At 34.3% G+C, this 14,226-nt stretch overlaps 1 protein-coding gene across 1 annotated transcript in view; it reads right to left on the minus strand.

Moving 5' to 3' along the window:
* The window catches only part of RNF217 (ring finger protein 217), a 128,338-nt gene that overhangs the window by 44,299 nt on the left and 69,813 nt on the right, over window positions 1-14,226 (minus strand). The window contains exon 2 of the mRNA XM_082633544.1: window positions 155-388. Coding sequence (XP_082489670.1) covers window positions 155-388 — 234 coding nt within the window. The remainder of the gene's footprint in view (window positions 1-154; window positions 389-14,226) is intronic.

Genomic DNA, 14,226 nt, shown 5'->3' on the forward strand with positions numbered 1-14,226 from the left:
CCCAAAGCATACATATTCAGAATCATAGCCATTGTATACTCACCTCAGACTCCGATAAGGGAAGGAAGCCCACTTAATGCCTACCACAAGTTGGCCTAATTTGGCTGCTCCCAACATGTGCCATCTAACCCCCAACTCTGGTGAACATGCTTACTTTGTATTTGTTTTCTGATCTGGAAGGGGTGGGAATATGTCCTTTTTTCTTGAAGGTTGTAAAGTGCTTGCACTGAGGACATGGCTTGGTGCTGGAATCAATACGGCCAAGTTCCAAGAAGTACTTGTATTTGATGGAGTCTTCATGCGTTAAGTTATAGATAACCGTTGTTTCTTCCAAGAATTCAAAACATTCTGTGATAGGGCATTTGATTTCCACTTGGCCAAGTTGTACCTGTGTGAAAGAGCAAATGGGAGAGAAAAAAGGCACCAGTTATTAAGCTTCTCTTCTTTTTTCTTTTTCTTTTTTCATACAGTACTGCTTATTTCATGATTACTGTAAAGGATTATGTCATTTTTCATGATTCTTAACATAATAAATGATAATCACTTTGGTACCTATATCAGGCAGTACCAAATAATTAATTACTATATAATGTTTCCAAAATGATTGATAGCATGTTTAAGCATTCTCTATCATTAAATATAATGATAATCAAATATGAGAACTTAAATGGACCTAAGCCACAGGCTCATTTAGGAAGCAAATTCTCATTCCATCCTCTGGAAACTGCAGGATGAGAAAGCATTCAGACAATGAGCCAACTAAAGGAACAGCTCGGATGAAAATGTGTTTCAGATTTTTCAACCTTACTACAAAGTTTCCTTACTACAACCTTACTCAGCAGTAAACTTAGGGCACATTTAACTACTTTAAAAAGACAGAAAAAGAGGGCTTCCCTGGTGGTGCAGTGGTTGAGAGTCCGCCTGCCGATGCAGGGGACACGGGTTGGTGCCCCGGTCCGGGAAGATCCCACAGGCTGCGGAGCGGCTGGGCCCGTGAGCCATGGCCGCTGAGCCTGCGCGTCCGGAGCCTGTGCTCCGCAATGGGAGAGGCCACAACAGTGAGAGGCCCGCGTACCGCAAAAAAAAGACAAAAAAAAAAAAAAAAAAAGACAAAAAAAGGGGATTTTGAAAGTACCTATATATACTACAACTAGTAGCTTAAAAATCATTGCTAGAAAACCCTCTATTTTCCCTGACTCTTCCAGGCAAAGAACATATAACTGTTCCCATGTCATCAGTATCATAGGAACAAGTAAGAAAATTAAACCAATCATAATGTTGTAAAAAAATCCCTATGAGATCTGACTACTACTGAGGTAATTTATAAAATGAATTTCTTCAAAGAACTACAGAGTTAGATTAGGAGAGAGGAGAAGGAATATACTGGAATGCTACATTTATCATTTATTTGGTAGGGGATTCTAGAAATGGTTAGCATTAAAAATTACAGTATAAGATTCAAGTACAAACTGTGGACACAATTATATTTTAAAAGATGAAGAAAATAAGCTACTTTGAAATAAGGAGGACCTGGAATTGTTTTCCACAAGTAGTGAGCAAGAACTCTTTATATTCATAGCATCATAATCTCTTTTTGCTCATCTTAGGGTAGCAGAGGGAGGTAGTGAAAGCTCCAAAAGGCAAACAACACTAAACCATTTCTTTTTCACTTGGGTGAACCTGACATTCTGAGAAGGCAAAACACATTGACCTTAAAGAGAAAAGCGCGCTATGAAAATGGAGGGAGAAATGAGGAAAAGCCACATGATCCAGGGAAAGAAAATCTCTGCAGTGAGCAATTAACAAAACCCCTAAATTCATAGTAACTTTTCTTTTAACTTTGCTGTTTATCTGGCACAGACTTGAGGAAAGGTAGTTACGAAGCTACAGGCTGAAGGATGCCTGGGAACAATATCTTTAATACGAGTGAAGAACATGAACCAGACTGATAATAAAATGAAACAATCTGGCTTTGGGTAAACCATTTTATTAGTACTGATCTGTTGAAATGTAAGTTGCTATATCATCTTATGCTACAATTGTACAAAACATAGTCCAAAGAGGTCTTTCAAATATTAGCCCAAAGCAATTTTTTCTACTTTTTTTGATGAGTCTGCTTATAGTTACAATCAGATTTTATTTTTATGCTTGTTACAGAGTTATTATAACCCAAATTATGTTTTGTAGTAAATTATTTTCAGTTACAGCTAAAGGCAGAGGCTGTACAGATGAACTGGGATCAGAGCAGGAGGGCAGAGCATGAAGCCATGTTAGGAGTCTGAAGTAGACGCCTATGAAAACAGAAAACTTCAGTTTTCAGCATGTGAAAGACAATTTCTTTTCATTCCACATAGAAGGAGTCCACTTGGATAATCTCAAGGGACTCTTGCTTATTGAAGAGCTGCATACTTTTGGGAGTAAGAGCTGGAATGTTTTACTCCCAGGTCAATGTTTTAACCTGGCCTCCCTTGCCTCTAAGTTTATTTATTTTAAGTATATAAATAATAACAATGGAAGCAGTCGTTTCACAACCACCCAGAGAGTCAGGTCGTATAGAAATGGAATGTATATAGGAACCAGAACCATCCAAGGCAGCTCAAGGGAGAGAGTAATCTGGTCACTCTTCCTGCAGTGGGTGTTCATTACCACACCACACTGGGACACCTACCACCTAACGTCCAACCAAGTGCCTTATCTTCTTCTTCAGCGTCTCTCAAATCTGCCTGTAAGTCTATTCTATTTCCATAGCACACACAATTTCCTTATGCTTCACACCCTCTGCATTTTGCGTATTCCATACCTTCTCTTCTCTCTGAAAGCTCCAAAATCCCTACTCCACTACATTGATCCAAATGATCTCATATTTTATTAAACAGACAGAAGCAATATGGTCACATTCCTTTATCTTCCCACTACAAACTCTCCCAATCTATGTCTGTCTCCATCTTTTCTGTCTTCCCTCCTTTTTTTGTATTCTTCCCTGTTATTTTTTTTAAGGATCATGCAGCTTGATTATTCTCTTCATCAGATTTTTTTACAGCTATTTTTTTAAAAATTTTATTTATTTATTTATTTATTTGGCTGCTTTGGGTCTTGGTGGCAGCACTCGGGATCTTCATTGTGGCCTGAGGGATCTTTAGTCGCAGCATGTGAACTCTTAGCTGCAGCATGTGGAATTTAGTTCCTTAACCAGGGATCAAACCCAGGCCCCCTGTATTAGAAGTGAAGAGTCTTAGCCACTGGACCACCAGAGAAGTCCCAAGTCTTCCCTTTTTTTTTAGCTTTTATGTTTTTCTTTCTTTGTTTTTAATTTTTATTTTATATTGGAATATAGTTAATTTACAATATTGTGTTAGTTTCAGGTGTACAGCAAAGTGATTTAGTCATACATATACATATATCTATTCTTTTTCAGATTCTTTTCCCATATAGGTTATTACAGAGTATTGAGTGGAGTTCCCTGTGCTATACAGTAGGTCCTTGTTGATTATTTTGTATATAGTAGTGTGTATATGTTAATCCCAACCTCCTAGTTTATTTCTGTCTTCCCTCCTTTTACAGCATAAGGCCTGAATCTACTTCCAGGACAACTGCATGAGTCTCTTGAAGTGTTTGTTGAGAATTCAAAATTCCTGGACCACCTATGGTTTATACAATTTGAATTATTGCTGGTAAGCTAATATTTGGCAGTTTGGAACAATTACTCATACAGTCCTTTGAATTACACATACTTCTTCATACTAACAATATTCCCTTTTTCATAATAAAATGCTACTCATGACCTATGCAATCTCTTGGCCTCTACATGTCTATCTTTTCCAAATAATTTCCTCAATTTCCGAATAATTTCCTCAAAAGATCACTAAAAACCAATAATCATTAAGCAAAGTGCATTCATTTATTTATTCAACAAGGTACATATTTCATCAATTCATAAATATTTCAGTATGGGTCTAAAGAAAAGAAGAAATCTTTTAAAAAACATAATCACGATACCAAATATTTTCTAAAATGACAATAATTCTTTAATATCAATTTAACAGTTTCAATAACATCATCTAACTTCTATTTGTAGGATTTTATGTACTTAATATCCTTAAAACAAAGGTCTAAATTTCTGTTGTGTTCAATGCTAATACTACTATTTATATCACTGAAAAATATGCTCTCCATTTCTGAACAAAACATGTCCATTCTTGTAAGACAAAATTACTTAATTCTAAAACAATCTCCAAGGGTGTTAGTAAGAGACACAATTATCCACTAGATAATTATCCACTACCTCAAGCTAGATGGCTAATTTGTCACTTGGGAGAACTCAAAAGTAATTTAATGCCACAGGTGAGGGAAACCACTGGAAAAGTGACAGATTAATTAATTAACTCTTCCAAAAAATAAAAAAAGACAGAAAATATAAACCTTGGATTCAAAGTTCAGTTTATCAAATGCATGGTTTATGAATTTGATCTTGGTTTTAAGTGTTGATCATGATAGTTTACAGTGTGCCTTGGCCTTTAGTTCACTTAATACCAAGGGATTTCAGATTTCCTCTATCATTAAAAAGAAACATATTAATATGGCAGAGGAGAAGAGAATACCACAACAAAAGCAATAACAATAGTCATGAAATGTATGCAGCACCTCCTCCATGCCAGGCACTGGTAGAAGCACTTTCTGTGCATTAATTACTTTGTGGAATACCATAGAGGTAGAGTCATTTTTAGGTTCTGCATTTCTCCATAAGGCTGCTTTACTGATAAATATGTTTCTTTGTTTACTCAGCAGGTATTACAGAGCATTGTGCTAGATGCCTTTGATTTTTTAAAAAAACTAATGAAAACCATCAAGTCAAATATCCCAGAAGTTCTCTCAACCCCAAGCAAGAAAAATATAAAGAAAATCCACTTAGGCACATCAAGTAAAAGTGCCAAGTACCAAATACAAAGGAAGTATCTTAAAAGCAACAGAGGAAAAAGACATTCCCACATAGAACACTTCAGCCCCAGGTCCCTTGCTGGTAAATTCTACTGAGGATTTAAGGATGAAATAACACCGATATCACAAAACTACTCTTAGTGAATAGTGATAAAAAGGGGGGGATCACTATTCAGGTTGTTTTATGAGGCCAGCATAGTCATGATACCAAAACCTGATAAGGACATTTCAAGAAAGGAAAACTACTGACTAATTTCTTTGTAAACACAGATGCAAAAATCCTAAACAAAACATTAACAAACCAATCTAGACAATACATGAAAAAGATAATATATCATAATCAAAGCGGGCTTATTCCAAGAATGCAAGATTGGTTTAACATTCAAAAATCAATTGCTATAACTCACACATAAATAAAATAAAGGAGAAACATCATATGATTATCTCAATAGAAAGAGGAAAGGTTATTTGATAAATTTAACATTCATGCATGTTAAAATCTTAGCAAACTAGGATGAAAATTCCTTAATCTAATAATGAGTATATATAAGAAAATCTACAGTAAACCTAACACTCAATGGTGAAATATTGAAAGCTTTTTTCTTAAGACTGAAAATTGGGTGAGTATGCACTGCCACCATTACTAAACATTGACTAGAGCTAGCCAATGCAAGAAGAGAAAAAGAAAAATGAAAATAAAATAATTAGAAATGAAGATATAAAATCCCCCATTTTTTGCAGATTGCATAATTGTATATGCAGAAAATCCAACATAATCTACAGATAAACTTTAGGATAAATAAGTGAATTTAGAAAATTTGCTGAATAGGTCAATACACAAAAATCAAACTTCCATACACTAGTAACAAGCAATTTCAAAATAATATTTAAGAAATAGTCTCACTTATAACATATTAAAAACATTAAATATGAATAAATGCAACAATGTTCAATACCCCTGTATAGAAATATCTGAAATGTTTTTGGGAAAATGGAAAGAAGCAAATTAATGGAGAAATATATCAAGTTCTTGAACTGGAAGATTCGTTAAAGATGTAAATATGGTCCATATTGACCTACAGATTCCAGGCCATCTTAATAAAATTCCCAGCAATTTTCTCTCTCTCTTTCTCACTCTCCCTCTTGTTCTCTCTCTCTCTTTTTCGAGGGGAATCATCTTCTAATTCAAAATTAGAAGATGATTCTAAAACTATAGTAATTACAATAGTGTGACACTGGCACAAGGATAGATAAGGATAGATACCAGAAAAATAGAACAGAAAAAAAGTACAGAACAGAACCACTTACATACGAACTCTCGATGTTTCAAAATTATAGAGCAGTGGGGACAATGTTATTCTTCAATAAAGTGTGCTGGGTCACTTAAATATCTATTAAAAAAATCTGTTTGATTCCTACCCCAAACCAGGTAAACTGTAGCTATAGTTATAAAAGGTGAAACAATAAAACTTCTAAAGATGGTCAAGAAGAATATCTTCATGTCCTTAGGGAAGGGAAAGACTGCTTACACATGACACTAAAAAAACTCACCATTTAAAAGAAGTGATAAATTTGACTAAGTAAAATTTAAAGCTTCTGTTCATCAATAGATACTGTTAAGAGAATGAAAATGCAAATGAGAATTGGAAAAGATATTTGCAATATGTGAAGAATAAGGTTTTGCTTATCCAGAATACATAAAGAGCCCTTCCAAATCAGTAAAAAAAAGGCAGACAACCAACCCAACAGATAAATGGTCAAGAGGATGTTCAAGTGACCAATAAACATATGAAAATACGTTTAACTTCATGAGTTGTCAGGGAAATGAACATTAAAACCAAAATGACATGTAATTTTGAAGGAATTAATTAATTGAGCTCTCATAACTCTCAAAGATTCAGCAAAATAATGTTTAGTCAAAACAATAACTATACAAGTAGTACAGTATTAATTTTCTATTCAATCATGCCAAATGTATTTTTCTATAGACAGTCCTCCTTTATGTTACTTAAACTTCTTTCTTCTTTCCTCACTACCCAAACTTTCATGCTCCCTTATCCACTTAAGTAAAATTTTATCCAATAGGTGAATTGCACATTCAGATTTGGGAACTCAAGCAGTAAAAAATGTTTCTTAATATGTGGAAAGAAATATAAACTTAATCCAGTTTTTCTCCTTGAAAAGCACACTGAGATATATTATTAGGTTTAAGCAAACAATTTTTTAGGATTCTATACCTTATCTTGATTCTTGAAGAAGATAACACCCAAATTCTAATCCATCCTCAAAGAATATTAATATGGAGGGCTTTTTCAATGCAAATCACTGAGTAAGTATTTAGAAGAAGACAACACCCAAATTCTAATCCATCCTCAAAGAATATTAATATGGAGGGTTTTTTCAATGCAAATCACTGAGTAAGTATTTAGACTGAGAGAGAAATGCATAATGTGTGCTCAGATAAACAGAACAAGTACATATTCATTTAACTATAATCAATTTTACCTTTTGAAAGGTAGAAATTTTAGAACAGGCTAGATATTTGGATACACTAGAGAGGGAAATATTTCTAAAAGAAAAAAATTTTGAGCTTACTTTGTTTAAATGTTATCCACTCTTTTTTTCATCATTACACTTATCTAAATCAGATATTCCAATTTATTACAATCAGAAAATAAAGATACTACATAGGTAATTTATGAAAAGAACCCTGGAATGGAAATCAGATATAGGATTCTGGTGTTATTAATATTTATGTGGCTGCAGGTCCTTGGGTTCCAGGGACACACACAACCAAATCTCTTAGAGATGGACTGATTCACCTTTAGGATTCCCTACTGGTGCTAAAATTGTATAATTATAATATATGCTCTAATTTACAAAAAGACCAAAAGTGTATGTAAGCTCTAAAGCTTTAGCTCTAGCTTAAAAAGCTGTAGAGGTTAACAGTTAAAAGAGTAGATTCCAGACTCAAATTGGCTCTGCTCCTTACTACTAGTTGCTAAATCTTTCTCTTGCCCAGCATCTGCATCTGTAAAAACCGGAATTTACCAATCGAATTTGGTTGTTTAGAGGACTGTATGAGTTGATTTACATAAAATACCTGAAACAGTACCTGATAGGGATACTCAATAAAAGTTTGCTAATATTTACCTTTGTTGATATTCAGAAAGCAGTATTTCACAAAATTAATTTCAGAAATTAGAAATTCTTTTATGCTTATTTCTTATACAAGGAGAACATTTTAAATTCTGTAATCATCCGTAATTCATAATTCAGTACTCTCATTCATAATTCAGTGTTCTTCCTCCAAAAGCGTATATGTAAAGGAAGATAACTAAAAGTACAAATTACATGAATATACTGTAGAACTGAATGCTGAGATACAAAAGAAAAACAAATCATATACATTTACATCAAAAGTGTCCCCATTTTTAAAATAAATTTGACCAAGAATGGAAATACAGATGCATAATTATGGAAATGTACATATATAGTTCACATTAATAGACATAAAATAGCTTTGGAAATATTTTAGTCAATCCAGTACCACAGATTAATAATCAGTATTACTCTAGTGGGAGAGGGAAGCCTTAAATTTTGTTTTACTCAGAGGTTTAATTTCAGTTAAAAAGGGCAAGTGAAAATTTCAGAGACTAGAAACAACTTTGGAAGCTTAAAAAAAATATTACAAAGCTCACAAGAGACCTTTTATAACTTCTCTCTCCCCCTCTTCATTGGTGTCTTTCCCTTGGCTTTCAAACTATGCTTAAATATTCTAAAAATGCCAAAAGCAAACAAAAGCAAAAGCCATTGGTGGTTTAGTTATGGAAAAGTATTTTGCCCTTCCACAAATCATATTAAATTCATTTAACAAGTCTGAAAAGTGACATAAGAAAGCAAAATTTTGCAGATACAGGTGATTTTGGGGATTTACGAGTATTAGTGCCCAGTTAGAGCCATTGACTGAAGTGTGGGTATATTTAAGGTACTGGATTCAAGGAAGATTATTGCAAAACAGACATGTCAGCCCAGACATGGGTAATGTAGTAGCTTCTCCAGTTTTCTTCCCCGTACACACCAAGGTAATTTTAATTCTCTCTTGGGTCTTGTAGCATATTTACCCACTCTTCTTGGTAAGGTATTGTTAAATGCTTGAAGATAGCTGTCATGTCCCTTCAGTCTTTTTCTCAGGAAAACATCCCACTTCTTTAAAGTCTTTAAAGTCTTCTTTGAAGACTTTCCTTCTTCCTACGTTGTTGGTTTGTAAAATTGTGATACCCAGAAACCAAAGCCATCATGCAGGTGTGGTCTGGCTACTGGGGAAACAGGATTATCCTCAACCACAGTAAACTGAAAGAAAGGAAAATGAAAAGAAAAAAGTCCTCAGGAATTATAAGTTACCAAAATTAATCCAAGAAGAAGTAGAAAACGTGAATGGGCCAAGTATAATAGAAGACATGAGGGTATGTCTTCTTCTAGGAAGGCCATCTATTTCCTAGATTTTCACCTTTGTTGCAATTGAATATTCTCTCACTGAGAATATTCTTAATGAAAAATAATATTCTCTTTCTCTCTGTGGTTTTTATTTCTTTCCTCATCATGTCTCTTTCTCATTTTCATTACTTTCACTTTGGTCCCTAAATCAGGCTCCCCAAACAATTAATCTTTTGTTTCTTAAAATAATTAGCTTTGGGCTTGCTTATCCTTTATATTGCTTTTTTCTCTTTTAGTTTTCCTTTCTTTTGATTTTTACATTTAGTATTATGCTTTCCCTGCTTTTATTTGTCTCATTTTGTTATTCTTTTTCTAGTTTCTTACAATCACTTTGTTTTCCGCTTTTACTCTTTAGTAATGAATACAGTTTTTGCTACGTTCCAAAAATTTTGGTATGAAATGTTCTCTCTTCATTATTTTCTAGGCAGTTTATAGTCTGTTTTTACTTCCTATTTAAGTGTTTCTTAATTTCTATGCAGTTAAAACATTTTTTGGTAACTTTTTTTCTAAAATTTATTTTCAACTCTACTTGATTATGAATAAAGTAGGTAGACTGTAAAAACTCTTTATTTTGATGTATTAAGGTTCTTTTCTAGCCAATTACATAATCTTTTAAAAATGTTTTTTGGATATTAAAAATATTTAATCAAGAGAAGTAAGATTCTATATAGATTTCTATTAAATCACAGCTTTGATGATTTAAGTCAACTTCTCTATGGGCTCATTAATTATTTATCTACTCAATCTGATTCTGAAAGAGGAATATTGGAATTGCTTACTATAATTTTTTTCAAATTATCTTTGCACTTCTAGTTTTTATATTTTTGGTTTATATATTTGACTGCAGTGTTTCTTGGTGCATACAGGCTTGTGACATATCTTCATAAATAGTCTTCTCTCTATCTGGTGTTTGTACATTTAAATTCTACCTCAACCTCATCAGAAATTAATACTACCACTTCCTCTTTTTATTGTCATTTTCCTTCTATGGCTCTGCTCATTTCTTCTCACCTCAACTTCATTTTAAATCACTTTGCTGGAAATGATTCTATGGATTAAATACTCAAATATTTATTCAGTGCCTACCATGGACAAGGCACTCTACTAGCTACTGGGGGGAATTTAAAAATGAATAAACTACCTTCAAGCAATTTTCAGTTTATTAGGGGAGAGAGACTTGGGCATAAATAACCACGGTTCAGGCAGAGAAGCACAAAGGAGAACTGGGTTTGACTGCTCATGGAAAAGAAGGTATTTTAGTTAAACTATGAAGAATGAAAAGGATCGCAATGAGTAGATTTGACTATGTCTTATTTCTTAAATAGGAAAAAAAAGAAAAATAATATGAAATACATATCTGATAATATTAGGTCAGAAAACATAATAAACATTGTATTTGTATATTATAAATATGTAAAACCATATGTGAAAAAACATAAACTGAGAGGGAAGAAGGAGAATTACTAAAACGATTTTTCAGGTTGTGGAATTATTTTTTTCTTATTTAATGTTCTAGTATTTTTTTTAAAATAAATTTATTAATTTTTTTTTTTTGGCAAGTTGGGTCTTCGTTGCTGTGCGCGGGCTTTCTCTAGTTGTGGTGAGCGGGGGCTACTCTTTGTTGCGGTGTGCGGGTTTCTCACTGTCGTGGCTTTTCTTGTTGCGGAGCATGGGCTCTAGGCATGCAGGCTTCAGTAGTTGTGGCACATGGACCCAGTAGTTGTGGCTTGCAGGCTCTAGAGTGCAGGCTCAGTAGTTATGGCACATGGGCTTAGTTGCTCCACGGCATGTGGGATCTTCCCGGGCCAGGGCTCAAACCTGTGTTCCTTGCATTGGCAGGCAGATTCTTAAACACTGCACCACCAGGGAAGACCAATGTTCTAGTATTTTTGTTACAATTTTTATCATTCAGTAAATTTTTTTTGCATCAGTGTTTTCTGACTCTTAATAGGTGACAGATACAGAATGGATAGCAACATCAGTAAACCAAAACTTTGCATTGGTCTTGAAAACAAGAGAGAATACTGAGAATTATGGGTCCAGGATTTTACTTATCAAAACTAAATTATGAACATTATTTAAGTTTGTTTCTGAACACACTTGGTGGTCTAAGTTTAAAGCCTCTACCATTGCACTGATGGATTCTGGGCTCTGTCCTAACCCTCTGCAGGGTGCAGTGGAGAAACAGACATTTCGTAAGTCAGCTAAACCCTGTGGGAATGTCATCCCACACAGTCCTGCCATCATCACAGCTACTTCACAGAAAGCAACATTCCTTTCACAGAGCTCATGTCAAAATAGTTTTTTTAAAAAAAAATAGTATCCAGAAACCTTCTTGAAACTTGTTTAACAAATAGAACAACAAAATCACTCCTTACGATACTACTTGTAAACCTGGATGTAGTCCAAGTTTGACAAACTTTAAAAATACATGTTCTGTATTTTTATTCACAGCCATTTCAATATTTGGTGGGGTTTTTTTTTTCCCCTACAGGTTTTGGTCTTTCAATACTGGCAAGCATCAGTGCTTTCCTAGACTTTAAACCAAGTTAACATCGTTTTTTAACTTAAAAAGAGCAATTTCAACAGAGCCTTTTCATGCCAAAAACAAAGTATCTTTGTGCACCATGCACCCAATTCTAGGAATAGTCTGTTCATTACCTGGAGTTTTTAGATTCGAGAAAGAAAAATATAATTCCATTCCTGGCTTCTATTCATTATTTGCAGTTACAAAACACTGTTTAATGTAGAGTGACTAAATTTTCCTTTCTGTCTCCCAGGAATAAAGTTAAAATGTATATGAATATGAAAAGAGAAAAAAATATATGTTTTTTTTTTAAAAGTGTCTTCTCTTTTGATGTTTGAATTTTAATACCTCCAAAGTAGGGAGAAATCTTTGCCTAGGAGTATAGAAATCTCTTTTAAAAATATGATTGAGCTAGAGAGGTATCCACAAAAGGCTAGCCTGGTGAATGAAAAGTTTTGTGGTTAGAGTGAAAAAGGGTTGGAATACCTGGTATACCCACAGTGTTAAATGTCTTGATTTACTGCACATACACTTGAGAAAATCCCATCCTGCTTCAACTGAGTTTCTTTTCGTTAGGAGACTACAATACAATGATGAAAATCTCTTGACTTTGCTGCTGGCCAACGAGGTAAATACTGCTCTTGCATTAGAACGGAGACTGCTCAAATGAGATTGTTTTCATTGAAATAACAAATCACTTAAGAAAATTAGCTAAGATAAAGTATAGAGGAAGATGGTAAAACAGAGACCACAACAGAAGACTGTGAGCTATATGGAAAGAGTAGAACACCTCACCATATTCTAACAGAGAAAATAATCACAAGTAAAAATGAAACTCAAGTTGTTTTTAAAAACGCTTATACTTTTCTAAGCCAAACATAGGGAAAAGTGTAAAGGGAGAATAATAATATAATTTAAAAGTTTTTTATAAAGCACTTATGAATACTATATAAAAATACTTTATATATATACTAATACTGTTTTGTATTAGTACTATTTCCAGTTTTATTATATGTTCTTACCTCATTTTTATATTGAATTACAATAAATTTTGCCATTATATTCCAGAAATTAAATCCTCTTAGAACTACTCAGAGTGTATATATATGTATATCAGGGGATCCTAACCTGGGATCCTGAAATTATCTTTTACTATTACTTTACTGTTACTCTTTGCATGTGAAAAAAATGCTACTGTACTATGAGTACATTGTGGTTCTTTTGTATTTGTTTTAATTTTTTTCGTCCAGTAAGGGAGACAGATTTGGGCAGTTAAATCATTTACATACCCACCTGTTCTTCCATGAAATCAAGGGTCATCCAGGAAAGCAATGAGAGTTAAGAGAGTTTAGGGATTGCATATGGAAACCTGCCTACTAAAAAGACTCAACTGATAAACATCTAACTTTGATTCTTTTTTTTGTGTGTGAAAGGTTTTTTATATTTGTTTTAGTTTTGTCCTCTCAAAACAGGAATGGCCAGTGCCTTCTGTCATTCTTTCTACCACAGAAAAGTGGAGCTCTGATGACATGTTCATGCTCTATAGTAAAGGCTTAAATTGTAAACCTTCCTGAAACTTCTGGTACTGTCACAGTGAACTGAATGATGGTGATGATGACAGCAGCAGCTAATATTTATTGAAGCTTTAATCCAAACCCAGTCACTGCCAGAGCCTGGACACACTGTCACTAAGCAAGCCCCTGCAGATGCCTCTCCAGACTTGGCAAAATTAGTCACTTGGAATAATAATGCCATGTCGCTAGAGGCCACCCAGAATTCTTAAATGCCTAATGAAAAGCAGTACATGCCTTTCTAAACATGATCCCTGGATGAGCATAAGCAGTCTGTTGACAAGCAGATGGTCCCAAGCGCATCTGGGCTGTCATCATTGAGCAGCAGCCTTTCTCTGGGTCCCTCTAGGTCACTCCTTCCTTACCTATGAAACATTTCTAATTTCCACCTCCTCAAGTCCTCATCCCAACCTTTCAAGTGACTGATACACACACAATCAACAACCTCACTCCCACTTGACACGGTAAAATATAATGTGTTCAGTTGAGAACCCCTTCAACTTTCTGTTCCCCATACATTCTCTTCCCCCCTTCCTTCCTCTTTGGTAGAAAGCAAGACCTTCCAAGCTTCCCAAGATGAATATTTCTACCTGCCTTGTCAGGAATCTCAACTCTCTTTGGTAACTTCAGACAATCAAGCATATGATGTGCTCAAGTTTCTCCCGTCATAAAAGCAAAATGAAATAAAAACTCATT

The sequence above is a fragment of the Mesoplodon mirus genome (assembly GCF_964341445.2).
Source record: "Mesoplodon mirus genome assembly, chromosome: 10".
In the NCBI taxonomy this organism is placed as follows: Eukaryota; Metazoa; Chordata; class Mammalia; order Artiodactyla; family Ziphiidae; genus Mesoplodon; species Mesoplodon mirus.